The sequence below is a fragment of the Pan paniscus genome, chromosome 13, assembly GCF_029289425.2.
Source record: "Pan paniscus chromosome 13, NHGRI_mPanPan1-v2.0_pri, whole genome shotgun sequence".
NCBI classification, from domain to species: Eukaryota; Metazoa; Chordata; class Mammalia; order Primates; family Hominidae; genus Pan; species Pan paniscus.
Window position 1 is genome coordinate 45,405,243 of NC_073262.2, and position 25,609 is coordinate 45,430,851.

At 53.2% G+C, this 25,609-nt stretch overlaps 3 protein-coding genes across 15 annotated transcripts in view; 2 read left to right on the plus strand and 1 right to left on the minus strand.

Annotated features, from left to right (window-relative positions):
* Positions 1 to 984: 984 nt before the first annotated feature.
* On the minus strand, positions 985 to 23,511 carry LOC129397341 (mitotic-spindle organizing protein 2B-like). 7 transcript variants are annotated; one of them, XR_008624648.2, is made up of 7 exons: positions 23,347 to 23,499; positions 22,501 to 22,597; positions 21,343 to 21,500; positions 14,599 to 14,853; positions 3,438 to 3,649; positions 2,732 to 2,846; positions 985 to 1,018 (listed from the first exon to the last, which is right to left on the minus strand). XR_008624648.2 is itself a non-coding variant. In XM_055109410.2 (4 exons), the coding sequence occupies exons 1-4, from the start codon at positions 23,155 to 23,157 to the stop codon at positions 14,696 to 14,698; spliced, it is 810 nt and encodes a 269-aa protein (XP_054965385.1). In that variant the 5' UTR covers positions 23,158 to 23,346; the 3' UTR covers positions 14,609 to 14,695. The 7 variants fall into 7 exon arrangements, 2 of the variants coding, with proteins under 2 accessions (XP_054965385.1, XP_054965386.1); XR_008624647.1 differs by lacking the exon at positions 23,347 to 23,499 and adding an exon at positions 22,835 to 23,346; XR_008624650.2 differs by lacking the exon at positions 14,599 to 14,853 and having other exon boundaries at positions 22,501 to 23,346; positions 23,497 to 23,511.
* LOC100973193 (tubulin alpha-3 chain) lies at positions 6,719 to 14,592 on the plus strand. 2 transcript variants are annotated; one of them, XM_034954137.3, is made up of 5 exons: positions 6,719 to 6,858; positions 8,807 to 9,029; positions 9,951 to 10,099; positions 10,711 to 11,391; positions 13,185 to 14,592. In XM_034954137.3, the coding sequence occupies exons 1-5, from the start codon at positions 6,856 to 6,858 to the stop codon at positions 13,479 to 13,481; spliced, it is 1,353 nt and encodes a 450-aa protein (XP_034810028.1). In that variant the 5' UTR covers positions 6,719 to 6,855; the 3' UTR covers positions 13,482 to 14,592. The 2 variants fall into 2 exon arrangements, with proteins under 2 accessions (XP_034810028.1, XP_054965383.1); XM_055109408.2 differs by lacking the exons at positions 6,719 to 6,858; positions 8,807 to 9,029 and adding an exon at positions 9,738 to 9,835.
* A 100-nt stretch (positions 23,512 to 23,611) lies between the features above and the next one.
* The window catches only part of LOC129392897 (sphingomyelin phosphodiesterase 4-like), a 28,568-nt gene continuing 26,570 nt past the window's right edge, over positions 23,612 to 25,609 (plus strand). For 2 of the 6 annotated variants that reach the window (XM_055109402.2, XM_063595372.1), the window contains exon 1: positions 23,613 to 23,767. The gene's annotated coding sequence lies outside the window, so the exon portion shown is untranslated. Of the gene's footprint in view, positions 23,768 to 23,791; positions 24,002 to 25,609 lie in introns of those variants that run through there. The other 4 variants (XM_063595371.1, XM_063595373.1, XM_057301588.2 and 1 more) reach the window with 4 other exon arrangements.

The window sequence follows — 25,609 nt, forward strand, 5'->3', positions numbered from 1 at the left end:
TATTGAGAGCTGTAATCTACCTAAGTAGAAGCTCTTTGGGATCCCCAGTAATTTGCAAGAGTGTAAAGGAGTGCTTAGGCCAAGACGCTTCAGAAGCACTGGTCTAAAGCAAGTGGCTTGAAGCGTCCTAGACTATGATTTGTCTTTCTACTGCCATTGGCCCTTTATGGACTGCAGGTGCTCTTATTCAATTAAGCCGGGCCATATCACAGCTCAGCATAAATACCCTCTACTTACTTAAAAGGGAATTTTAAAAACTTAGGACTAGGAACCTCTTTTAATAATTTCACAAATAGATATTGAGGGATGAGCACAAAATAAATGCTTGGCAGATCAACTTACTTGGGTTCACATAAAACTTAAGATGATTTTAAAGTAATTTACATAACACAGCCCAAGTTTTCAAAGATGTTTTATTAAGGTCATACAAAAGTCCAGTCAATACCATCACTGAAATATCTAAATAGCTTCCTCCCCCCCCCACCTTTTTTTTTTGAGACAGAGTTTTGCTCTTGTTGCCCAGGCTGGAGTGCAGTGGCATGATCTTGGCTCACTGCAACCTCCGCCTCCCAGGTTCAAGCAATTCTCCTGCTTCAGCCTCCCAAGTAGCTAGGATTACAGGCACCCAATACCATGCCTGGTTAATTTTTGCATTTTTAATAGAGACGGGGTTTCACCATGTTGGCCAGGCTGGTCTCAAACTCTTGACCTCAGGCCATCCGCCCGCCTCGACCTCCCAAAGTGCTGGGATTACAGGCGTGAGCCACCGCATCTGGCTAAACAGCATCCTCTTTCTGAGCTTCTTGGATCTTCAGATCTCCTGCCACATCATGTCAGCTTTCTGCATGGCTACTTCCATCTCCTCCTCCTTGTCCCACACCTTCTGCTTCTGGGAGTAGAGCTCTGCCATGAGCTCATTGAGCTCCAAGAACTCCTGCAGGGCCAGCTTTTGCTGCTGATGGGCATCTTTCAGTTCTTTGGCTTGGGATTTCAATGTCTCTGAAGCTTCAACCAATTGCTGAAAAAAAAATTACAGATGTTTTATGTTTGCTTAACAAAGGTCTGGAAGGCTGTACATTTAGTCTTACACTATATTAAAGAGTTACAAGTGACAGCCAATGCTGGTTACAGATTAAAGCCACAGATGGGAGAAATCCCCTGCTTGGAAAAAGCCCTGTGCTCACCTCACCCCAGCCAAACATTCAATGGGAAGACCACCTGGGCTCAGGTGCTGAGCAACAACCCCACACCAAGAAAGACCCTGCAACTGCATGGAGTAACTTACAGCAGGACAGCTGGCTCTGTAATGCCAACCTCTGCCCGAGGTCTTCTACACAATTGCAAAGGTGAATAAAGCATTTGGGCACTCAATCTAGTTACTTAAACACAAGAAGAAGCAGAAGCAGAAAAAAATACATAGGCAAAGTGCTGAAGATTTAAATCAGGCCAGGCACTCATGCCTGTCATCCCAGCACTTTGGGAGGCTAAGGTGGGAGGATCACTTGAGCCGAGGAGTTCAAGACCAGCGCCTGGGCAAAATAGTGAGACCTCATCTCTTAAAAAAACTAAAAAAGAAAGAAAAGAAAATTAAGAAGAAAGAGATTTAAATCAAAGACTCCCTGGGTGGAGGGCCACAAGTAGGACTTACCACAAGTTCAGCTGCACTGACAACCCAACCTTACCACTTGCTGCACTGGTGACCCTGACCTCCCTGCAGCTGATCTGGCCAACAGTCTGGCTGTTTAGTCACTGTCACACTTGCTGGACTAAGACTGGAAGTGATGAGACCTGGAGCAAGCTGGCAGGGTGGCTCCCACATGGGGAGGAAAGGCCTCCCCAGGCCTCTCTGGGTCCAGCTCAGAGTCACTGTGACTGTGTCAAGCAATGAGATGCCACCCAGCCCACACTGCAATCCCAGACAAGTCATGCAGGGGGATGATACCACAGATGATCTTAAGAAGCAATTTGGGTTTAAAATCTGCCCCATTTTAGAGGACAGATCACAAACTACAGGTCCAAGGACTTCAGTGTATAAATGAATGTATTTTAGAAAACAGAGCCTATGCAGTGAGCTGAGATCGCATGACTGCAGCCTGGTGACAGAGAGAGACTCTGTCTCAAAAAAAAAAAAAGAGAAAAAAGAACCTAATTGTGTTATTACTATACTTAATGGCATTTGAATATAAAGTTCACATATCTTACTAAAAACCAAATTTATAAAGGAGTTACGGGGGAATCAGCCACATTTTAACATATGTCCTCTTTTGCAATTCCCTGTCCTTACTAAGATGCCCCTTCTAAGAGCAGGGGGCATGGTGTAGACAGAAGGACGAGGTCACTGGTGTCAGGCGCAGCGTGTCACTGCAGATAACACAGTGCCCTCTGGACATCGTTCCTCATTCAGAATGGGCGGGGCTGGGGGAGTTGCTGCTTACTCTGCGGGGTTGAACTGGAGATGGCAGATGATGACTGTGAAGTGGGTGCCTGCTGCAGGCAGCATGCTGAAAGGCACCCATGGCAGGGAGCCAAGCCCAGCTAGCTGACATGGGCTGTGTAGCAACTGGGCACAGCAGGGGCCCTGGAACCAGGCTTGGCCCTGGTGTCCTGCGTGCAGCAGGGACAGTCCATGAGCGGGAGTCCCAAGGAGGTCTTTAAACATCTGTATGAACTGAACCTTACAAAACTCTGCAAAGCCTCTTAAGCCTTTCTCACCCAGAACCGAACTGCCTACCTTGTGCATGTCCTCCTTCTCCTGCCACACCATGTGGTGCTGCTTCTCTGGCCCGCGTAGCTGCTGTGTGAAATCTTGTCGAGGCACCGCCTTGTCCTCAAGTTGTCACTCAAGCCTGTTTGAATATGAGCAAAAGAGGAAATAATTTGTGTTCCTTTCTGTGTAGCAACTATATGTAAACGTTGTTAGCTGACTTATTGAAATGATTTAATAATTCACAGGACTCTTTTTAGTGCTGTATACTAAATAAAATACACAAGGCAGCAATACTTAGGGGCCAGAAACACTGTTTACTACAAGTCAGTTATGGAATCATAACTTACAGTAAAAATGGGCATGTCCAAGGCTCAATTTTTCTTTTGTCATTTACAGTAGAATAAATAGTTTGTTGCTAATTTTCTACACTGTCTACTGGGAATATGTGTTACTTTTATAATCAGAAAAATAAATATTGCAGCCATGTAGCATATAATGATGTTTCGGTCAACAACAGACAGCATATATATAACAGTGGTCCCATAAAGTTATAATACCATATTTTTCCTGTTTAGATACATTTTTCTGTGTTTAGATACATAAATCCTTGCTGTACAGGTCTGTTGCCAAGGGGCAATATGCTATACCATGTGGCCTAGGTGTGCAGTAGGCTGCACCACCTTGGTTGGTCTAAGAACACTCTGTGATGTTCTCACGTCAACGAAATTACCTGATGATGCATTGTCGAGAACGTATCCCAGCCGCTGAAGGACGCGTGGCTGGACTGAAGAGCACCGTGTGATGCGGGCTACAGCTGAGTTCTATGCATGATGTGGTTGGAGCCCTGAGGAAGGGGGGGCTATGGACTGAATGGTGTCCCCCCCAGCCAATATTAGACGCTGAAGCTCTAATCCCCAATGTGACTGTAGTTGGGGACAGGGCCTATAAGGAGATGATGAAGGTTAAGTGAGGTCATAAGGGTGGGCCCTGATCCAACAGGATTCGTGTCCTTATAAGAGACCAGAGAGCTTGGGTGCTACCTCCCTGTGGGAGGACATGGTGAGAGGTGGCTGTGTGCAAACCAGGAAGAGAGGCCTCTGGGGCTTTTAGCCTCCAGAACTGTGAGAAAATAAAACCCTGCTGTTTAAGCCACTCAGTCAGTGGTATTTTTTAGGGTGCCTGGGGCTAATACAGAAGGATTCACCCTCCTGGGGAGAAGGGGCCAGTGGCCTCCTCTGATTTTCTCGGCTGTCCGCAGAACTCCGTCCCTGCCCCTCCTCCTTTTGCCAAAGCATCTTTCTAAGGGAAGACCTGATTGCACTGTTCAGAGGTCCCCAAAGGCCACAGAAAAGTCTCAACTCCTGGACCTCACGAGTCCCATCCCTCTGGGGGAGCTCCCTCTCTCTTCTCTGCTCTCCTCTCAGGAGGGAAAGTTAAGGGCCTGCTTGGCCACCCTCCAGGGAGATGCCATGGTGGGATGCTGCATCCTGGTGATGAGCTGGGGGTAAGCCAGCACGTCTCCTCCAGGGCTTTTCCCAGAACTGAATACACACTAAGATGATCTTTAGGGATGGAAGAATCAAACTGGGAAGAATCACACACCTGTAGTCCCACCCTACAAGGAAGTCTGAGGCTGGGGGATCACTTGAGCCCAGGAATTTGAGTCCAGCCTGGTCAACATAGTGAGAACCATGCCAAAAAAATAAATAAATAAAAAGGAAGAATCAGGTGACTGTTCCAAACTCCTCCAAAATGGGTATTGGGTCCCCACTCTGCTCTTCCCGGGACAGGGGTGTGCCTTTCCCTTTCTTGTTGGCCATAAACCCACTCCCTCTCACCAAAGAAATAAGAAAAGAAAAAGTGTTCACAGCACTTTGAGTTATGCGAGGTGTGCAGAATTTATCAGGCCCAGAGAGACAGGAATATGGACTTCAGTCACACGCCTTGTACTCATGCCCTGGGGTGACTGTTTAAAGGCATTTTGTTCCTGACTAGCTCAACCCATTATCTTCCTGTTCCTGGAATTTGTGATACCAAAGACAATGTAGACAATGTAGAGACAATAAATAGCTTTTTTTTTTTTTGAGACAGAGTCTCGCTGTGTTGCCCAGGCTGGAGTGCAGTGGTGCTATCTCGGCTCACTGCAAGCTCCACCTCCCGGGTTCATGCCATCCTCCTGCCTCAGCATCCAGAGTAGCTGGGACTAAAGGCACCCGCCGCCATGCCCGGCTAATTTTTTGTATTTTTAGTAGAGACGGGGTTTTACCGTGTTAGCCAGGATGGTCTCGATCTCCTGACCTTGTGATCCGCCTGCCTTGGCCTCCCTAAGTGCTGGGATTACAGGCATGAGCCACCGCGCCCAGTCTTCTTCTTTTTTTTTTTTTGAGATGGAGTTTCACTCTATTGCCCAGGCTGGAGTGCAATGGTGTGATCTCGGCTCACTGCAAACTCCGCCTCCCAGGTTCAAGTGATTATCCTACCTCAGCCTCCCAAATAGCTGGGACTATAGGTGCTCACCACCATGCCTGGCTAATTTTTGTATTTTTAGTAGAGGAAGGGTTTCATCATGTTGGCCAGGCTGGTCTTGAACTCCTGACCTCAAGTGATCCTCCCACCTTGGCCTCCCAAAGTGCTGGGATTACAGGTGTGAGCCACCACGCCTGACCCAATAAATAGCTTACGTTATTTTCATATAAATTCCTCAGGCTAGGCCAGCCAAGGTGGGAGGATCCCTTCAGGTCAGGAGTTCAAGACTAGCCTGGACAACACAGCAAGACTTCCTCTCTAATTTCAAAATTCTTGGTAAACAACTTAGGAACTGCCTCTTCTTTTCCTTTATAAAACCCACGTATAACTGCTGCCAATATATTAAGACAACTTGCATCTCCAGGGTTGCACTTCTCAAACTTGGCCCAAATAAACTCTATTTTTTTTCAAGATGGAGTTTCGCTCTGTTGCCCAGGCTTGAGTGCAGTGGCGTGATCTCAGCTCACTGCAACCTCTGCCTCCCAGGTTCAAGGGATTCTCCTGCCTCAGCCTCCTGAGTAGCTGGGATTACAGGCATGAGCCACCATGCCTTGCTAATTTTATTTTATTTTTTGTATTTTTTGTAAAAACGGGCAAGGTGGGTCTCACCACGTTGCCCAGGCTGGTCTTGAACTCCTAACCTGAAGCAATCCTCCTGCTGTGGCCTCCCAAAGCACTGGAATTACAGGCATGAGCTGGTGTGCCTGACCCAACCTCTCCACTTACGTTAATTTTGCCTCCTTTCTTCCTTTTTTTTTTTTTTTTTTTTGAGACGGAGTATGGCTCTGTTGCCCAGGCTGGAGTGTGCAGTGGCCCAATCTCGGCTCACTGCAACAACTGCCTCCCAGGTTCAAGCGATTCTCCTACCTCAGCCTCCTGTGTAGCTGGCATTACAGGTGCCTACCACCAGCCCGGGGAATTTTTGTATTTTTAGTAGAGACGGGTTTTCACCATATTGGCCAGGCTGGTCTCGGGAACTCTTGACCTCAGGTGATCCACCCGCCTCGGCCTCCCAAAGTGCTGGGATTGCGGGCGTTAGCCATCACGCCCGGCCCGTTTTCTCCTTTTGGGTCACAAAAGTGATTGAATCCTGCCACTTCCCGGGTGCTGGGTGGGAACAGGGAAGAGGGGGATAATTGCGGTGCTGCTGTGACTTGGGTAGATGGCGGCAAGGCCTCTCAGAGGTGGCCTTGTTTGCAAAGATCTGAATTAGGCAGGGAGAGGAGCAGGCCTGGGGCAATCAGGGAGGGGCAGTGGCACACTGGGAGCAAGGCAATGTTCCGCGACCCACAGAGGCAGCGCAGTAGCTGTTCCAACCCTGGTCAGAAGACACCCCGGAAATGCCTCAGCAACCGCGCAGCCTTTGATGACCCCGCTGCCTTCCCGCCAATCCTACATCCAATCAGAGAGCGTCCCCAGTACACATGTTGAGCAATGGCCAATCAGAACTGGGATCCAGCCCTCAGCCCGCCTCCCAGGATCTCCAAGCCAATGGCGGCCTGGCACCAGCGGGCCAATCCCGTGCAGCGCGCACGGGCAGGAGGTTGCAGTTGGGCGCTCAGCAGCTGTGGCAGCCGGTTGAGGTCTGGAAGTAGCGTTGGGCTGAAGCAGCGGAGTTCGCCATGGTAAGACCCGGGTCACTCCCGCCCCGCAGATGCCCAGGCAGACGAAGTTGGCCTCGGGTGGACAGAGGGACGTTGTTGCGGGCCTGGGCGCTGACAGGAGGCCAGAGAAGGACGCAGGGTCTAGTGCGGGACAGGAGGACACGGGATCGTTTCCTGGATCTTTGGGTCCCAGAGCAGGGACGGCGGCTTTTGTTTTAGATGAAGCTGCCGGCCTTTAGTGAACGGGAGCATTGACGGTGTCCCGTCCCCCAGAGAGCAAATAGTGGCGTCGCCTCCTGAAGACGGGAGGGCGCTGCTCCCACTTCACACGTCTTTGTGCTACTGGAAACAACTGAGGAGCCCCAGGAGCCTTCGCTGACGGGGGTTGGGGCTGTGGACATTGGTCAGATGAGGAATTAAAGCTCAGACGCTGCTGCAACATTGCCTCGTTCACCTAAAGGCAACCGTTAGGCCAGGCGCGGCGGCTCATGCCTGGAATCCCAGCCCTTGGGGAGGTGGAGGCGGGCGGATCCCCTGATGTCTGGAGTTCAAGATCAGCCTGACCAGCATGGCGGAACCCAGTCTCTACAAAAAAATACAAAAATTACCCGGGCATGGTGATGCGAGTCTGTGGTTCCAGCTACTCGGGAGGCTGAGGTGGGAGGATCAACCGAGCCTGGAACTTTGAGGCTGCAGTGAGTCGTGATGGCGCCACTGCACTCCAGCCTGGGCCACAGAGACCCTGCCTCAAAAAACCAAACAAAAAAAGCAGCCTATTAACATAGCAGATTCCCAAGTCCCAAGTCTGAATAGCTGTGGTTTGTCAGTTATCCTTTTTTTCCTTTCTTTTTCTTTCTGAGACAGCACTCAACAAATGCTGTGTTGCCCAGGCTGGAACACAGTTGCAAGATCACGGCTCCCTGCAGCCTTGAACCCCTGGCTTCCAGCAGCCCTCCCACCTCAGCCTTCCGAGTAGCTGGTACTACAGGTGTGTGCCACCACACCTGGCTAATTTGTAAATTTTTCATAGGGACAGGGACTCACTATGTTACCCAGGCTGGTCTCAAACTGGTCCCAAGTGATCCTCTCACCTCAGCCTTCTAAAGTGCTGGGATTATAGGAATGAGCCACCACACCCAGCTTGGCAGGGTTTAAAGAAACCACCAAAGGACAGTGCAGTGTCCCAGCACTGATGACGTCTGGGAGCCATTACAGGCTTCAAGGGGTAGAGAGAGGGAGTGGTTACAAGAAATTGGGAGGGTAGTTTTATGAAGAGGGCAGCCTGCCAAAAGTGTGGCCTTGAGAGGGATTCAGGTCACCCACAGCAGTTGAGCAGGAAGGGGCCAAGGAGGGAGTACCCTGGCACTGCTTTCCTCCAGCCCCCCAGTATCCCACTGCTGCCTGCCATTGACCAAACCAGCAAGAAGCCAGAGGGCGAGGAAGGCCTCTGATGCTGTTCTCAAGGGTCAGCCTTCGAGAGCACAGAGCAGGTGGTGAATGATGGACGGGGTAGATCTGGGGGGCAGAGAGACACACACTGAGCACCTGGGCTTGGACCATGGTGACCTGGGACCTACTCTCTATTTCCTTACCCAACCCGACTACCTTATCCTTTGATCAGGACATAATCAAAAACTGCTACATATTCTTCAGAGAATTACTGTGACGGGCTATAATGTGGGGTTGATTATTGACATTACATGGCTTCCAAGTTTTAAAATAACCTAAGTTTTGTGTAGGGGCAAACAGGTTCTAGGGCTACCTCTAGAACTTACTAGCTAGTATGGTTTACAGCAATTAGTTTTCACAGCGACAAAGGGATCAGTCACTAACCCTCCTAGGAAATATCGATTGTGAAAGCGCCAGATACTGAAGCACTATATAAATATTAAATTAGAATATTTTGCATGCCATATAGTTTCAAGTTGCCTTGAAATGAATGGGTTCACTTTTATGTTCCTGTTCACAGCGCGAGTGTATCTCTATCCACGTGGGGCAGGCGGGTGTCCAGATCGGCAATGCCTGCTGGGAACTGTACTGCCTTGAACATGGAATTCAGCCCGATGGCCAAATGCCAAGTGATAAAACCATTGGTGGCGGGGACGACTCCTTCAACACGTTCTTCAGTGAGACTGGAGCTGGCAAGCACGTGCCCAGAGCAGTGTTTGTGGACCTGGAGCCCACTGTGGTCGGTAGGTGCCTGGGCACTGGATGGCAGCTTTCCTGAGAGGGTGGGAGAGCATTGGTAAAGCCCCGTGTGGGCTCCTTTGAATCCTCCTGCTGAAAGGATGGGATAGACAGGCATATGCCCATGGCATTGTTAGGAGAGAAACTGAAAGGTTCGTAATGAAAGTGTCTGTGAGACTCGGCTCCTAATTTAGGAAAACCTGACCTACAGGGAAAAGCTGCTTTGCCAGCAGTAAGATGGGCTGTGAAGAGATTCCCTTGTGCGTGCCTCAGCCCTGCTCAGGTGGCCCTGCCTGCAGGGTGCAGTGGCATTGGTTCCCTCCCGAATGCTGTGCATTCTCTTATGCTGGTGCATGAGAGTCTTGACCTGCATCTTAGGCATAGAAGGTAAGTACAGAACAGTCATTTGCTTCCTTCAGATTCGCAGCCTGAGGTAGTTTCCAAGGAGAGCTACAAAGAGGCAGCACCTTTCAGTGGCCCCCCAGGAGATGACAGCATCACCTGAAAGCCTGTGGGACCCAGGTCATCCAGGGTGCCCTGATGGGACTGCCCTGCAGAAGTCACACTGACCTGGTGACTGCCCAGGTTGTAAGAGTTTCTAACTTACAGCCTTTGATGTAGCTACACGTAGGAAAGAATTATGTACCTGCGTAGGAGTGCAAGAGCTTATTTCCTTTCACTGGGAACTGGTTGTGCTGACATTTATACAACAAGCTGAGTTTAACTTTGTAGAGTCATAAATTGCATATGCAGTTTGGTTATCACACAGAGACATTTTCTACCAGACACTGCCACTGTTGACCTATGACATGTAGGTCATGTACTTTGAACAGCATGTGCTCTGTAGAAGTGAACACTCCTGGAATGTGTCCATCTTGGTGAGTACAGGCCTTAAAAATTCACAGCACACACTGTCTCTTTTGCAGATGAAGTGCGCACAGGGACCTACAGGCAGCTCTTCCACCCGGAGCAGCTGATCACTGGGAAGGAAGATGCAGCCAATAATTACGCCAGGGGCCATTACACCATCGGCAAGGAGATTGTTGACCTAGTCCTGGACCGGATCCGCAAACTGGTAAGAAGAGAAGGTTTCATGTGGCCATTGTCTTGCATGGGAGAGGTAGTTCTTGGAATGTGAAAGGAAGTCATTTTATCAACACTTAGACCAGCATCTTGGCCGGGCGCGGTGGCTCACACATGTAATCCCAGCACTTTGGGAGGCTAAAGCGGGTGGATTACCTGAGGTCAGGAGTTTGAGACCAGCCTGGCCTACATGGTGAAACTCTATGTCTACTAAAAATATAAAAATTAGCTGGGTGTGGTGGCACACACCTGTCCTCCCAGCTACTTGAGAGGCTGAGGCAGGAGAATTGCTTGAACCCGGAAGGCGGAGGTTGCAATGAGCTGAGATTGCACCACTGCACTCTAGCCTGGGAAACAGAGCAAGATTCCGTCTCAAACAAACAAACAAAAACTTAGACCAGCATCTTGAGTCCTACTGAGTCTGCAATGGTGATTTGTCCGTAGATCTTTGCTTTTCTTTGCTTCAAAGTGTACTGCGTGTTTATTATGGATGATTTGAATCCATATCAACTCTTTAGAAGCAAAGAGAAGCGGCCCTGGCTTGTTGGAGGTTGGTGGTGTGGCTTCCACGGGCATTGGCTCACGTTGTCTGGTTTCTCTCAGGCGGATCTGTGCACAGGACTGCAGGGCTTCCTCATCTTCCACAGCTTTGGGGGCGGCACTGGCTCTGGGTTCGCATCTCTGCTCATGGAGCGGCTCTCAGTGGATTACGGCAAGAAGTCCAAGCTAGAGTTTGCCATTTACCCAGCCCCCCAGGTCTCCACAGCCGTGGTGGAGCCCTACAACTCCATCCTGACCACCCACACGACCCTGGAACATTCTGACTGTGCCTTCATGGTCGACAATGAAGCCATCTATGACATATGTCGGCGCAACCTGGACATTGAACGTCCCACGTACACCAACCTCAATCGCCTGATTGGGCAGATCGTGTCCTCCATCACGGCCTCCCTGCGATTCGATGGGGCCCTGAATGTGGACTTGACGGAATTCCAGACCAACCTCGTGCCGTACCCCCGCATCCACTTCCCCCTGGCCACCTACGCCCCAGTCATCTCAGCCGAGAAGGCCTACCATGAGCAGCTGTCTGTGGCCGAGATCACCAATGCCTGCTTCGAGCCAGCCAATCAGATGGTCAAGTGTGACCCCCGCCATGGCAAGTACATGGCCTGCTGCATGTTGTACAGGGGGGACGTGGTCCCCAAAGACGTCAACGCGGCCATCGCCACCATTAAGACCAAGCGCACTATCCAGTTTGTGGATTGGTGCCCGACTGGATTTAAGGTATGACTGGGTGATGTGGAGGCCTTTCAGCAAGCAGCAGATGCACAAAATAACACTGGCCCTGAAGGCCCACGTCCTTTGGGGAGATTATCCCTGTTCCATGGGCTAGGCATGTGGGCATAAATTAGTGAACCAGAGTTGATAATTGATTCAGTGATTTTTTTTTTTTTTTGAGACAGTCTTGCTCTGTCAACCAGGCTGGAATGCAGTGGTGCGATCTCAGCTAACTGCAATCTCTGCCTCCCGGGTTCAATCAATTCTCTGGCCTCACCCTCCCAAGTAGCTGGGATTACAGGTACCCGCTACCACGCCCGGCTAATTTTTGTATTTTTAGTAGAGATGGGGTTTCACCATGTTGGCCAGGTTGGTCTTGAACTCCTGACCTCAGGTGATCTGCCTGCCTCAGCCTCCCAAAGTGCTGGGATTACAGTCGTGAGCCACTGCACCCAGCTCAGTGATGTCTTTTGAACTCTCTTTCTGAGACATCACACTATATATTTGTGGTGAGCTTTATTTATTTATTTATTTTTTGAGACAGGGTCTCGCTTTGTCCCCCAGGCTGGAGTATAGTAGTGTGATCTTGGCTCACTGCAACCTCTGCCTCCCAGGCTCCAGCGATTCTCTCACCTCAGCCTCCCAAGCAGCTGGGACCACAGACATGCACCACCATGCCCGGGTAATTTTTTTTTTTTTTTGAGACAGAGTCTTGCTCTGTCACCCAGGTTGGAATGCAGTGGCGTGATCTCGACTCAATGCAACCTCCACCTCCCGGGCTCAAGCAGTTCTCTGCCTCAGCCTCCCAAGTAGCTGGGATTACAGGCACCTGCCACCACGCCTGGCTAATTTTTGTATTTTTAGTAGAGATGGGATTTTGCCATGTTGGCCAGGCTGGTCTGGAACTCCTGGCCTCAGGTGATCCACCCGCCTTAGCCGCCCAAGTGCTGGATTACAGGCACAAGCCACTGCACCCAGCTAATATTTGTATTTTTAGTAGAGATGGGATTTTGCCATGTTAGCCAGGCTGGTCTCAAACCCCTGGCCTCACGTGATCTGCCCGCCTGTCTCCCAAAGTGCTGGGGTCACAGGCTTGAGCCACCACACCTGGCCTGATGTTGTCATTTATAGAACAAGTTTGCTGATCCCTGCTCTAGTTGACCCTGTGCACTGCTGCCAGGACCTCAGGTCATGCTATTCCCGAGTTCTGAAACTTGGAATGCTTCCCCTTTGGTTACCACCTTGGAATGTCACCCCCTACTTAGGCAGGCACATGGACCACTTTGACCACTTCCTGCTGCTGTGGTAGCAGCATTCATATGACTCTTGACCCAGGATCTGCTACCTTTGCATATCCACAGTGGCTTGTTTTGTGGGTCAGAAGTGGGTATGATGTTCCTTGTGATAGCATGGGCAAGAGTTGTGTACTCTGAATCTATCTGGGTGGAAGAAGTTTAGCTACAGAATTTAATTGTAATCTACAAAGAAGACAAGCAGCATACATTTTCAGAGGGAAGACTGTCTTCACCTGGGCACCTATCACATGTCACAGGTACTAGGACACAGCCCTTTAGGTAGCTTGGGATCCCACCAGGGTGGCTACCTCCAAGGTTCCTTTCTCTATTCCTCGTCTGGAACTATCACCCTGCCTGGTGCAGAGAAGGGCTTAGTGATGTTTGTGAGGTGAACTGAGCATTCTCCGTGTCACCTACAGGGTGTCTTCTGTTTGAGGAAAAGTAGCTACCATTTCTAGGTTTGATATAAGCTTCACGGACTGCTTTCTTTCCCTTCTCTGGCAGGTGGGCATTAACTACCAGCCCCCCACAGTGGTCCCCGGGGGAGACCTGGCCAAGGTGCAGCGGGCTGTGTGCATGCTGAGCAACACCACGGCCATTGCGGAGGCCTGGGCCCGCCTGGACCATAAGTTCGATCTCATGTATGCCAAGCGAGCCTTTGTGCACTGGTACGTGGGCGAAGGCATGGAAGAGGGAGAGTTCTCTGAGGCCCGCGAGGACCTGGCAGCTCTAGAGAAGGATTATGAAGAGGTGGGTGTGGATTCCGTGGAAGCTGAGGCTGAAGAAGGCGAAGAATACTGATGGGAGGGTGTGGTGGGTTCTCCCCTGCCACCCCCGGGATGGCTGCTTCCAAGTTGTTTGCAATTAAAGGTTCTGTATAAAAACCAAGACCTCTGTGTGTCGTGCAGCTTAGCTCTGCCTACAGGAGCTAGTGGGACCCCAGAGCCTGCATGGACAGCGGTGGGGTGCCAGCCTGCCCTGCTGGCGTGGGGTTGGGTGCAGCAGGTCTGTACATAAGCAGCTGCCACAGAAGTAACCTGACCAGGGGAAAACAGTGTTTCTTCAAAGCCAGGCGTTCAATGTATAGATTTCCTAAATTCTAGGAAAGCAGAGTCAGGGTTTTCAACTGAATCTGTGATTTTTCGGGCTTCTTTATTGATGGGTCATGCTGGCTAAAAGGGAGACTAGAAGTGTTGGAGGTCTGTGGATGGGGCTTGTCCATGAAGTCTCTAAAGCTGTGGGTCAAATGTGTAAGGTCAGGACATTTTAGAGGGGGAAAGAATATTAACCGAGTTCCGCACAGCATTCGTGACCCACAGAAGGTTACAACACACCCATGCTGACCCCAGTGCTCCACGGTAACCTGGAAGGCAGCGTTCGCCCTTTGTGCACACACACAGCCACCCTGTCCCTCAGCACTGTCAACAGTCTTGGTAGAAAACCTCCCATGAGGTGGGAGATCGAGACCATCCTAGCTAACATGGTGAAACCCCGTCTCTACTAAAAATACAACAAAACTAGCCGGGCGTGGTGGTGGGCACCTGTAGGCCCAGCTACTTGGGAGGCTGAGGCAGGAGAATGGCATGAACCCGGAGGCGGAGCTTGTAGTGAGCCAAGATCGCACTACTGCACTCCAGCTTGGGTGACAGAGCAAGACTTCGTTTCAGAAAAAAACAAAACAAAACAAAACAAAAAAACCTCCCACATTTCACTCCAAGTGAAGCTTGTTGATGTCTATTTATAAAAGACCTGGCAATCCAGACACCTTTTCTCAGAACCCAAATCAGGTTCAGGAAGTTGACCGATGGTGAAGGGACCTGGTTAGTTCACTGTGGCACAACCAGGACCAGCACAGAAACTTCATTCTAAGTGTGCCTTAATATGAAAAAAAAAAAAAAAACGGTAGAGAGCATCTGACCTGGACCCTCTGCATCTCAGAAAGGTTTATTATCAACTGAAGGAGGTAACACGTAGCCTTTGCTGGGGACAAAGATGTGACAAGTCTCTGCGCCATCCTAGGTGCTGCCCTGCATAGGGCTCTTCCCAGGCCCGCCCCCCTTGGGCAGCCTGGTAGCGCTGGGCTGCCGTGGCATCCTCTGGCTGGATCCCTCGCGGCTGCTGCGTTCCGCCAGGGCCAATGCTCCCCCGAGGGCAGCGCTGCCTTTATTTCTCCCTAAGGAGACACAGAGCACAATGATTAGGAATGGACGTGCCCTGTAAATGCAGCACCTGCTGTACTCGTGCTCCTTGGCCAACATTTGTGTCTACACATTTCCATCAAAGTCGCTTCAGCTAGAGGCCCTGCATCAGCCTCAAGTCCTGAGACTCAGAACCACTAAAGACAGGTCACATCCCAGAAGCCCTTTGCAGTGTGCAGGGGACCCTTTTGGATGTGTCCTAGGAGCGAAGCCACGCAAGGAGCACACTGCCACGGGAACATTTTGAAAGGACACATGCCACGGGCCCATTTAGGGAAAGGTAGGTGTGCTGGTCCACACCTAGCCTGGTCAGCAAACCTAGTCTGCCCTGATGGTGCCATCAGCGGCGGCAGCAGCAGGGACGCGCTGCCTCATCCTCAAGGTGTGTTCACGCTGGACTGCACATCTGAGCTGCCCCAGATGGTGACAGGCAGGAAGTACTGCAGTCACCAAGTCCTGGAATTGGGTTTCTGATTTTGATTTTGGAAGCTCTTTCATTGTTTCCTACCTACCTGAGTGTTCTGCAGTGGTCAAGCCTCTTGCTTTTGGGTTTAGCTGCCAGATTCCATGACAGGGTTCCTGCCACAGTCTGAATGCTTGAGACTTTCCTTCTCACCACCAGAGGCTCTCTTGGATGAAGACCACTGGTTCAGAGTTTCTTTGATTTGCAATTTGCTTACTTTACTCTTTAAGATAGCCAAGAAAAATCTGCAACCACACTTGGGCCAGAGCTTTATTTTAATGGGATGGATTTCCCTGGACTCAGGGTGTTGACAGCATCGGCAAGACTGAGAGGACCCTCCAAGGTACAAACATGCCCGGGTAGCAGGCTTGCCCGTGGGGTCACAGCCCCCCATGCGGAGTGCCTTGGCCAGGGCTCTCCCCTGCTCTGGCCTGGTGGGGTCTGGCCCGTGGGCTCTAAACAGGGCATGTGTCCCCTGCCTGACTCAGTGTTGGGTCCCCCATTTCATCCCCCCAGCGTTTCCTTTGTCCTGACTGAGGAAGTGCCTTGACCACTCCAACCTAATCAGCTACATGTTGCCCCTGCAGGCTCAAACCCTGGCTGGGGCTTGCATGTTCCCAGACACTGATACACGTTTAGGTTGTTGCCTGGAACACTGAAAGATCTGACATGTTGCTAAGCACGTGGAAACTGGTCCCACCCCAGCCAAATTCCTTGCACCCTCATAGAAACTCCACACCCCACCCCCTCAGTGCGGTGTGCCTAGGCACAACCTCTTTCCTGGCTGTCCCTCGTGAGGGCACGCTGCAGCCCCCTCTGTATGTAAGCTCCCTAACAAATGCTTTGGACTGACCTCCCTGGCATTAAGTGTTTCTTCCTTTGGAATCCCAACTGGCTCTCATCTTGGAAAGGTTTGGGGCAGTCTCTTGCGGGAACTCCCCTGCCATCACTTTTAGGGTGACTCCAGACAAGGGTTCAGCCAACAGAACACCCAGCCTCAATCCTGGTCCTTCCCTGGCCTCTTATCAAGTGTAGTCAAATACCCTGCAAAGGGAAACTGGATTCCTGGAGAAAAGATGCAACCGGGTGTCTAGGGATCCATTAGGTCATTTGTTTCACCATCTGTCACCCTGAACAAGCAGAGACTCCTGTGTCTGAGATGCCGTGGACCCCCGCTCTTCCAGAGGTACCTCCAGCTCCCTTTCTATGCTAATACCACAAAATTCTCCCCATACCCTGCAGGGATAGGACGGCCCTCCTTATGAGTTTCCGGGGAGTTCTTCCTCAGAGAATGAGATCTTTGCTCATTCTTGCCTGGTGGTGGTGAGGGTTACAGCGGTGTCATGCTGGGAACTCTGTCAGCTTGTCACACTTGACTCAACAAAGATCGAGTCAGGGTTGCCCTGAGCCAAGGAGGAGCGCAGTCAGGAACACTTGGTGGGTGATGATTGGCCACCTCAGCCCAGCAGTGACTCGTGAAAAAGGCACAAAGCAGACAATGGCCACCACGCATCTCTTGTGGTACAAACTGCCATAATTCTAGTCCCCACTGACTGGTCAAGGGGCAAGGATTCTGTCTTCCATGAGCAGACGGGCCCCGCCACCCTGCAGCAGCTCCCACACTGAGCCAGCATCCTCCTCTGAGGCCACAGTCCCTCCGCAGGCCAGGCCAGACAGAGTCAGATCTTCTGTAGCCGCAGCCTAATCTGGGTGCTTAGGTGCCCATGCGCTCTCAGCTCCCCACAGCACACGGCATGGCAGGCCGCAGACCTAGGCCTGATTCAGAGTCGGCTTCCCTTCAGCTTGCTGCCATCTGAGCTTCCTCTCCTCCCCTCAGTAGTGACCCAGTCCCTTCTGGAAACAAGGATGAGAGCGAAGCAGAAAAGAGCAAATAATGCTTTTTTTTTTTTTTAGAGTGGTGGGGGAGGGGGATTTAGAGACTGAGTCTTGCTCTGTCACCTGGGCTAGAGCACAGTGATGCAATTACAGTTCATTGCTGCCCGGAGCCCATGGCCTCGAGGGATCTTCCTGCCTCAGCCTCGATGTAGCTGGGACTACAAGCATGGGGCCACACCTGGCTAATAATGCTTATCTTTAAATCTGACAGGGTTGACAAACCCTGGAAATGTGAAACCAACATAACTGTAAGCCATAACTGATATTAAGAAAATCCTGGAAATCTTCAGGAATTGCGTGCTCTCGGGGCTAGTGGGGAGCCCTGTTCAGGCCTCCTCACTTTATGAAGGATGAGAAGGCCCAGAATAGAATGGCCTGCAGTGCCTTGCAGTGGCAAAACCAGCTTTGCTTAGCCCTGCTCCCTCAGGAGGGGCTACTGAGTCAGACGGGCTAGACAGTGGGATTGAACCAAGTGTGGCTGCAGGTTGGGGTGTGAGGGCGGCGTGACTGATGCCCCTATGCCTGGTCCCTGGAGGGCCCTCCTAAACGCCAAAGATAGTCAATGACCATTGAATGTTAAAAACAGCCTGGCTCAGCAGGGGTCAGTGGCTCATGCCTGTAATTCCAGTGCTTTGGGAGGCCAAGGTGGGAGGATCCTTTGAGGCCAGGAGCTAGAGACCAGCTGGGACAACATAGTGAGACCTCCATCTCCACAAAAAATTTAAAAATTAGCCAGGTGTGGTAGTGTGCACCTGTAGTCCCAGCTACTCAAGAGGAGGTGGGAGGATTGCCTGAGCCCACGAGGTTGAGACTGCAATGAGCTATGAGTGTGCCACTGCACTCCAGCCTGGGTGACAGAGCAAGACTGTCTAAAAAATAAATAAATAAAAAGTAAAAGAAAATGCAGAATTAGCTCAAATACTTTAATCTAAAATATCCAACATATTATTTCAATATGTAGTCAGTACATAAGTTATTCATAAGATGTTGCATTCACCTTTGTTCTTTTTCTTGTTTCTTTGTAGAAATGGGTGGGGTCTTGCTATTTTGCCCAGGCTGGTCTCAAACTCTGAGCTTCAAGTGATGCTCCTGCCTCAGCCTCCCAAAATGTTGGGATTACAGGTGTGAACTCCCCAGCCTCATTCACTTTGGGGTTTTTTGTTTATTTTTGAGACAGGGTCTCACTCTCTCACCCAGGCTGGAGTGCAGTGGTGCAGTCACAGCTCACTGCAACCTCAACCTCCCAGGCTCAAGCAATCCTCCAACCTCAGCCTCACAAGTAGTTGGAACTACAGATGTGTGCCACCATGCCCTGCTAATTTTTGTATGTTTTGTAGAGATTGGGTCTCCCTGTGTTGCCCTGGCTAGTCCTGAACTGCTGAGCTCAAGAGATCCAGCAGCCTCGGCCTCCCAAGGTGTGGTGGGTTTTTTGCATTCCCTTTTGTACCGGTCCTTTGGCATCTGCTGTGCATACCACACGCAGTGCAATGACCACGCCAGCCATGTGGCTCGAGGTTCCTGTAATCAGGCAGCACAGCTCAGGTGAGACTCACGGCTTCCACACTCCAAACGTCATCTTACACGCATGCTCTGGACAACTTTAAAAACGTATAGTTTCCCTAAACTTAAGTATAATGCTTGACTGAATTTATTTTTCCCTCAATGACTCCAGACTCTTACCAAGACAAGCATCGCCCCTCTGTGCTTCTAGGGTTTTCTATTTCCCCTTCCCTGTGGGTATGAGTGAATCTGGTGGTGGTTGTCCCCACAGGCCGTCTGGATGGCTGGGGGACAGGCATCCAGAGGACCCAGGGTGCCTGCTGCGGCTCACAGAGGCAAGCTCAAGAGGGCCTGGCCCACAGCCTGGAGAACTCCACACCCGAGTCCTGTGGGAAACCTATGGCCTCCATGCCCCCCAGCCAGATCACTCCGACAACCCCCCCTGCCATCTGGGGTGGCAGAATCCTCCACCCCAGATTCTGCCATTACCAGGGCAGCTGGAGCTCTGTGTGGTCAGATGCTGTAATATGTGGGCCTCAGAGAGCTCTCAGCATTCCATCTGTGGCCTCTGCCTCTCACTCAGCAACACAAGTCTGCCCCATTTCCCTCCACCTCCTCCTCAGGTTCCACTCTGTCCCCACGGGGCCTCGGTGCCCTCATGTCATGGCTTTCTGCCACCCAGCCTACAGGACCTGGGCTATGCTTCCAGGACACAGCCCTCGAGAAACAAATGACCCTGAGGGGCCCAGCACTCCAGGCCACTCCTGTCCTCCGGTAAATTCTCTTGGAGCCCCCATTCGCTCACACGGCACCCCCTAATCCTCCCGGCCCCTCTATGCCTGCATTTCCAGTGCCACAACCCCCATATACATCTTGACTGTGCCCCCCACCTGCTTCCTCCTGCCCTGGGCCTACCAGCACCTGGACAGCACTCTGCCTCTCCCACGCCCTCCCACTGCCCCAGCTCACACCTGTGGGGCTCTGCCGACCCTTCCTGCTCCACCCTGTGTAACCCTTGCTGCTCTCTGGGCTCTGAAGCCTCCTCCCAACTACATTGCTAGCGGTTTTTCTTTTCTTTTCTTTTTTTTTTTTGAGACAGGGTCTTGCTCTGTTGCCCAGGCTGAAGTCCAGTCACAAGCTCTTGGCTCACTGCAACATCCCCCTCAGGCTCAGGCAATCCTCCACCTCAGCCTCCCAAGTAGCTGGGACTACAGATGGGTGCCACCACCACGCCCGCCTGGCTAGTTTTTTTTTTTTTTTTTTGAGACGGAGTCTCGCTCTGTCGCCCAGGCTGGAGTGCAGTGGCGCGATCTCGGCTCACTGTAAGCTCCACCTCCCAGGTTCACGCCATTCTCCTGCCTCAGCCTCCCAAGTAGCTGGGACTAAAGGCACCTGCCACCATGCCTGGCTAATTTTTTTTGTATTTTTAGTAGAGACGGGGTTTCACCATGATAGCCAGGATGGTCTCGATCTCCTGACCTCGAGATCCGCCCACCTCAGCCTCCCAAAGTGCTGGGATTACAGGCGTGAGCCACCACGCTGGGCCCTGCCTGGCTAGTTTTTGTATTTTTTGTAGAGATGGGGTCTTGCTATGTTGCCCAGGCTGATCTTGAACTCCTGAGCTCAAGGGATCCACCTGCCTTGACTTCCCAAAGTGCTGGGATTACAGGTGTGAGCCACCACACTGGTCTTGCTGGTGGTTTTCCTCACTGCCTCTCACTGGACTGAGTGTGATCATCTCACTTCCCTGCCATGCCCTCTGCCCTGAGAGCTAGGCCTGGCACCCAGAGCCCTGAGTGAGTGCTGAGTGAGCAGCAACGTCTCCTGGAGTGACAAGGACTCTGTTCCCAGTTTCTCCCTCCTGCTGGACACTTGCCCCTCAATTGCTCATCTCAGCCTACAGTCCATACACCCCTACTCCAGGCCTGTCCTTCAGGCCCTCTCCACCCTCTCTTGGGCCTGAGCTCTGGGTGGCAGGGAGGTGGCCGCTGTCAGGAGGCGCATGCAGGAGGCGCGACCAAAGACCCCTGGGCTCTCATAGGCCCCTGGCTCTGGGCCCCTGATCACACCTGGTGACACCTGGAAAGTGTCCCAACTCAGGAGTGAGGCGGGCAAGGGGGCTGAGTGCTGGAGTGTGGCCATGGGACCAGCACATGGCATCCGTGTGGCACTGCCCAGGAGACTCTGGGAAGGTGGGAGTCTCTGTTTCAGCCTCCAGACTTCCTGTCCAGGTAGGGGACAACTTCTAAGAGGCCAAGGTGTTTGTCACGCCTGGGGCTGTGCTCTCCAGCAGAGCACACTGCACCCGGCCGGCTGTCTTACCCTGGAGAGGGGCTCTTTACACTCACCACTAGTTCGCCTCTGGGGTGTGGGGGTGTCGGTCCTGTCCCCGGATGCCAGCCCGACTGTGGGGTCTAGAGACTGCCACACCATGTCTCTAAGAAACCGAGTCAGAAATAGTGCCCTGTGGCTAAGCGGCGGGGCAGTGGTGGCCTGCATGATCCTGCCCTTGCAGCTCAAAGCTGCTTGGGCCTCTTGGGGCCATGCAGTTTCCACGAAAACAAGGGAGAGCACCAACCCCCAGAGATAAGCCAATAAACGCAACCTGCAAAAGGAGAGAACAGGCAGCAAGAGAGGCGGAGGGAACCCGGGGGGCCTGGAGAGAGAGGCGAGTGTGTGGCAGCTGGGCTGCGGAGCAGAACCGGAGAGGCCGCAGGCTGCGGGCTGGAGGAAAACGAGGGCCTTGCAGGGGGGCTACTGTTCCTGGCAGAGAGAAAGGAGGCCTCTGGAGGTCAGAGAGAGACACAAAGAGAGCAGACAGAGCGAGGGTCAGTGAAGAGGCCAGCATGCAGGTGCCCGGGCCCTCTTGGGTCAGCGGGCGTGGGTGCCCAGGCCCTGGCACTCCCCCCATGAAGGCAGCCTGCTCTCTACGCCTTCTCAGGATGCCTGTGCGGGTCTCCTCGTGCTTCCAGGCAGGGAGCCAGCTCTGGGCCTCCTTCCATTGGCCTGGGAGGTTGTGCTGCATTTCAGGGAGAGCCATCGGGAGCAGAAGCAACATGCGGAGAGGATGAGCAGGGACAGAGGCTCCACCATGAGACTCTCAGTCCCAGCATCTCCTCAGCCCAGTCACCACACTGGAGAGGGAGGAGGCCCTTCAGACCCCGCAGGCCTCTGCACCCTGGGAGTTCCGCGTCTGACTCTCTTCCTGCAATCATCAGAGGCAGGAACTGGGCCCAGGTGGGGTAAAGGCAGGAAGACCTCTGCCTGCCCTGCTCCCTGGGCACTTCCCTGGATGCTGTATACCACAGGACAGAGATCGAGACTGTCTTTTGAAAAACATTTAGAGACAAGATCTCACCCTGTCACCCAGACTGGTCTCAAACTCGTGGCCTCAAAGGATCCTCCCGCCGTGGGGTCCCAAAGATTATAGGCGTGAGCCACGGCGCCCAGCCCCAAACCGTCTTGATTCCCGACTTTTAGGATGAAGGCCTGAGTGAAGAGGTGGGGAGGAGCTAAGCGGAGGAGCCCTACCCAGCCTGGACCACCCTGGGGCACGCACTCTGCGTCCACCTGACCTGGACGTGCCTCCTAAGGCTGGCAGCGAAGCCCAGGAGCAGAGCCCACGGATGGGCCCTGCAGGTGCTGGGCCTAGACCGACAGACAGGCCTGGCCACTCAGGGCCACGCCGCCGCTGTGCCGCGCCTGCCCCCTCCCCGCCCGCCACCCCCGCCACTGGGGCAGGGACAGCGGGCCCAGCTCTGACCTCGGGTCTCGGGCACGCTCGACGTGGGCAGAGACACGGCCGCAGGGTCCTGGGGCTCGCTCGCTAGCCTCTGCCCGGCACACATGGACTTGAGCATCTGGAAGACGGCGAGGGGGGCCACGTTCAGCTTCAGCAGGTCCACCAGGATCCCAGCGGGGACAGACGCGGGGCCGGTGAGCCCTCTCCGCCCGGCGCGGCCACCTCCCTGAAGACCGGACAAGGACGGGGGCGGGGGCGGGGGCGGGGGCTTCTCCTGACCAGCGGGCCGGGCGTACCCGGAGAGCAGAGGTCGGGGGTGTCTGGCGAGCATGCGGCCCCCACCCGCCCCGCTCACTTGAACACGTCGGGGTCGATACCGCCGCCCGCCGCCTGAGCCAGCTCGTACAGCTCCAACTCCTCGGTGCTCAGCACCTTCTTCCGCCGCAGCGCCAGCTTCTGCCGGGCCGCCTCCAGCCCCGGGGGCGCCGCCGACCCCGGCCCAGGCCCTAAGCCCTGCGCCGCCATCCCCGCGGCCCGCCGAAAGGTGCGCCCCGCCCCGCCGCGCCCCCTAGCGGATGCGCCCACCACCCTCTCCGTGCAGCGCCAGCGTCTGGCCTCCCGGGCTGCCCTGGCGGGAGGGGCGGGAGCGCGGGGACGGGGCCGCCTCCGCGGCGTCATTGGAGCCCAACAGTTAGTGGGCGCTCACGGTGGCTGAGCGGCGCGCTAGGCGTCGGGAGTGGCATGGCGGACTGCAGGGGCCAGCTGCTTGGCGGTCAGGGCGTCCCTGATAGACTTGCATTGGTCGTGCTCGCTTAGGTGGCAGCACCCAGCCCAGTACCAGGCATACATTGGGCGCTCAGTCAATACCTGTTTCAAGAAAGCGTGCCATTTTCTGGTCCGCACCGGTGCACCACTAGGGGTCGCTTTTCGGGGGTCGGGGGGGTGGGGGGCACTAATCAACAACCCTGCTTACGCGCACGCACATTCCTTGCTAGGGAGAAAGTGCGTGAGCCCTACCCTGGGGCGCCAGAGGCAGCCACAACGCAGGCGCATTCAGCTAAGGACCACTCCCTCCCCCCGCACTCCTGCCTAGCCATTTCCCCTCCACGGCCGGCCGGCCTTCTTCGCTTTGCGCACTTGCCTTTTGAGGTAACGGCCCAAAGAGGTAGAAGCGCTTTTCCCGCCCGGCCGCGGGGCGTGGCTCTGCGCGCAGCTTGATGACGACATTTTGGCGCGGTGGCGGAATGGCGGCTTCCACCTCTGAGGCGGGCGACGCTATGGGTCACAGGTGAGTGGCGCGGGACGCGCGCGTGAGACGGTCCGGCGCCCTGGGGGCTTCCCCGAGCCCCTGCCGAGGCCATCTCCGTTCCTCCGCGAGCCCCAGGACTCGGGCGGCCCGGCGGCTCTGCCCAGGCAGGGCAGGCTGGGGAGTGGAGGGCCCCGGCTGAGTCTTCCTGCCACCCCTCTGGGCCATGCCTTTGTGCCACCTTCCCGCGCGGCTCGTACACTCTGTTCCGGTCCGGTAGGTGTTCGTTGAAGGTTACCCGTCGTTGAAGGAATTGAGGGAAGGAGAGCTTTGTGTTGAAGTTGAGCCTTGGGCTCAACAGGCGGTGTGGGAGGAAGAGCCGGGTGTGGGTCCCAGCTCGACCCTTCCCCTGTGTGCTCCGCTTCTCCGAGCCTTGGTTTCGGAGGCTCCCGAAGCCCAATTCGCAGGAGAGTTGGAAACAAGTGGGCGCGTGCTGTTAAGGGAGGTTTTGGCATGACAGAATTTGCTTGGAATGATTAGCGTTGCCCAAGGGCTGTCGCTGTCAGAAAAACAAAACAAAACGAAACAAAAAAACAAACGGGTCCGAAGCAGCTCCTGGAGAAAATAGGTGTTGGAGAGTCGCGACGAAGTGGACTCTAGGTGCATGGCACGCAGAGACCTGTGACGGGGGAGGGTGGCCATGGCAGGGTCAGAGAACAGGGGTGTGGGAGACACCTTTTGGGAGTTCTCGGGTTTGAATTTCCTCTCTTTGAAAGTTCCTAGAAATTCCTCTGGGCCTCATTCTTTCAGTCGCTGCCCATGAAAGCTTTTACTGAGCAGAGATGCTCTCCCCTTCATCATCTCTAGAGCTCCGCACTTACCCAGCAGTCCACAGTTTAATGCTGCTTTGATCGTTTTGCAGTAGTGCAGTGTTTTCTTGACCAAGTGCCTTAGGACTGAGGCGTTTTTCTTTAACACTGCAATTGATAGCTAGGTTAAGAATTGAGGCCGGGAGCGGTGGCTCACGCCTGTAATCCCAGCACTTTGGGAGGCTGAGGCGGGCGGATCACGAGGTCAGGATATCTAGACCATCCTGGCTAACATGTGAAACCCACTCTACTAAAAATACAAAAGACAATTAGCCAGGCGTGGTGGCCGGCGCCTGTAGTCCCAGCTACTCGGGAGGCTGAGGCAGGAGAATGGCGTGAACCCAAGCGGAGCTTGCAGTGAGCCAAGATAGCACCACTGGACTCCAGCCTGGGCGACAGAGTGAGACTCCGTCTCAAAAAAAAAAAAAAAAAAAAATTGAAAAAACTTGGGAGATGTTCCTATTGCCAAGTGGCAGAGAGGCAGAGATTCCTGTCTCCTCTCACTCTACAACTGCCTACATGGCGTCTTTACACCCAGCCTCTCTTCCTCCACAGACTGCCAGGTGCCACCCCAGTGCTGTTACTTGTGCAGTGGGCAGAGCTGGGCCAGGAAAACTGTAACTAGGCCACCAGTGGGACTTGGCAGACTTCCTGTCTGTGAAGTCTAGGTCTGAGCATTTTTTATTTTTGACCTGGGTGAGCTGAGAGGTAGGAATCTGGAAAGCTGATCTTAGTTTTCTTTCCTTTTTTTCTTTTATTTTTCTTCCATTTTTTGAGACAGAGTTTCCCTCTGTCACCCCGGCTAGAGTGCAATGGTGTGATCTTGGCTCACTGCAACCTCCGCCTCCTGGGCTCAAGCATTTCTCATGCCTCAGCCTCCCGAGTCGCTGGGACTACAGGTGCCCGCCACCACACCCAGCTAATTTTTGTATTTTTAGTAGAGATGGGGTTTTGCCTTGTTGGCCACACTGGTCTCGAACTCCTGGCCTCAAGTGATCTGCCCACCGTGGCCTCC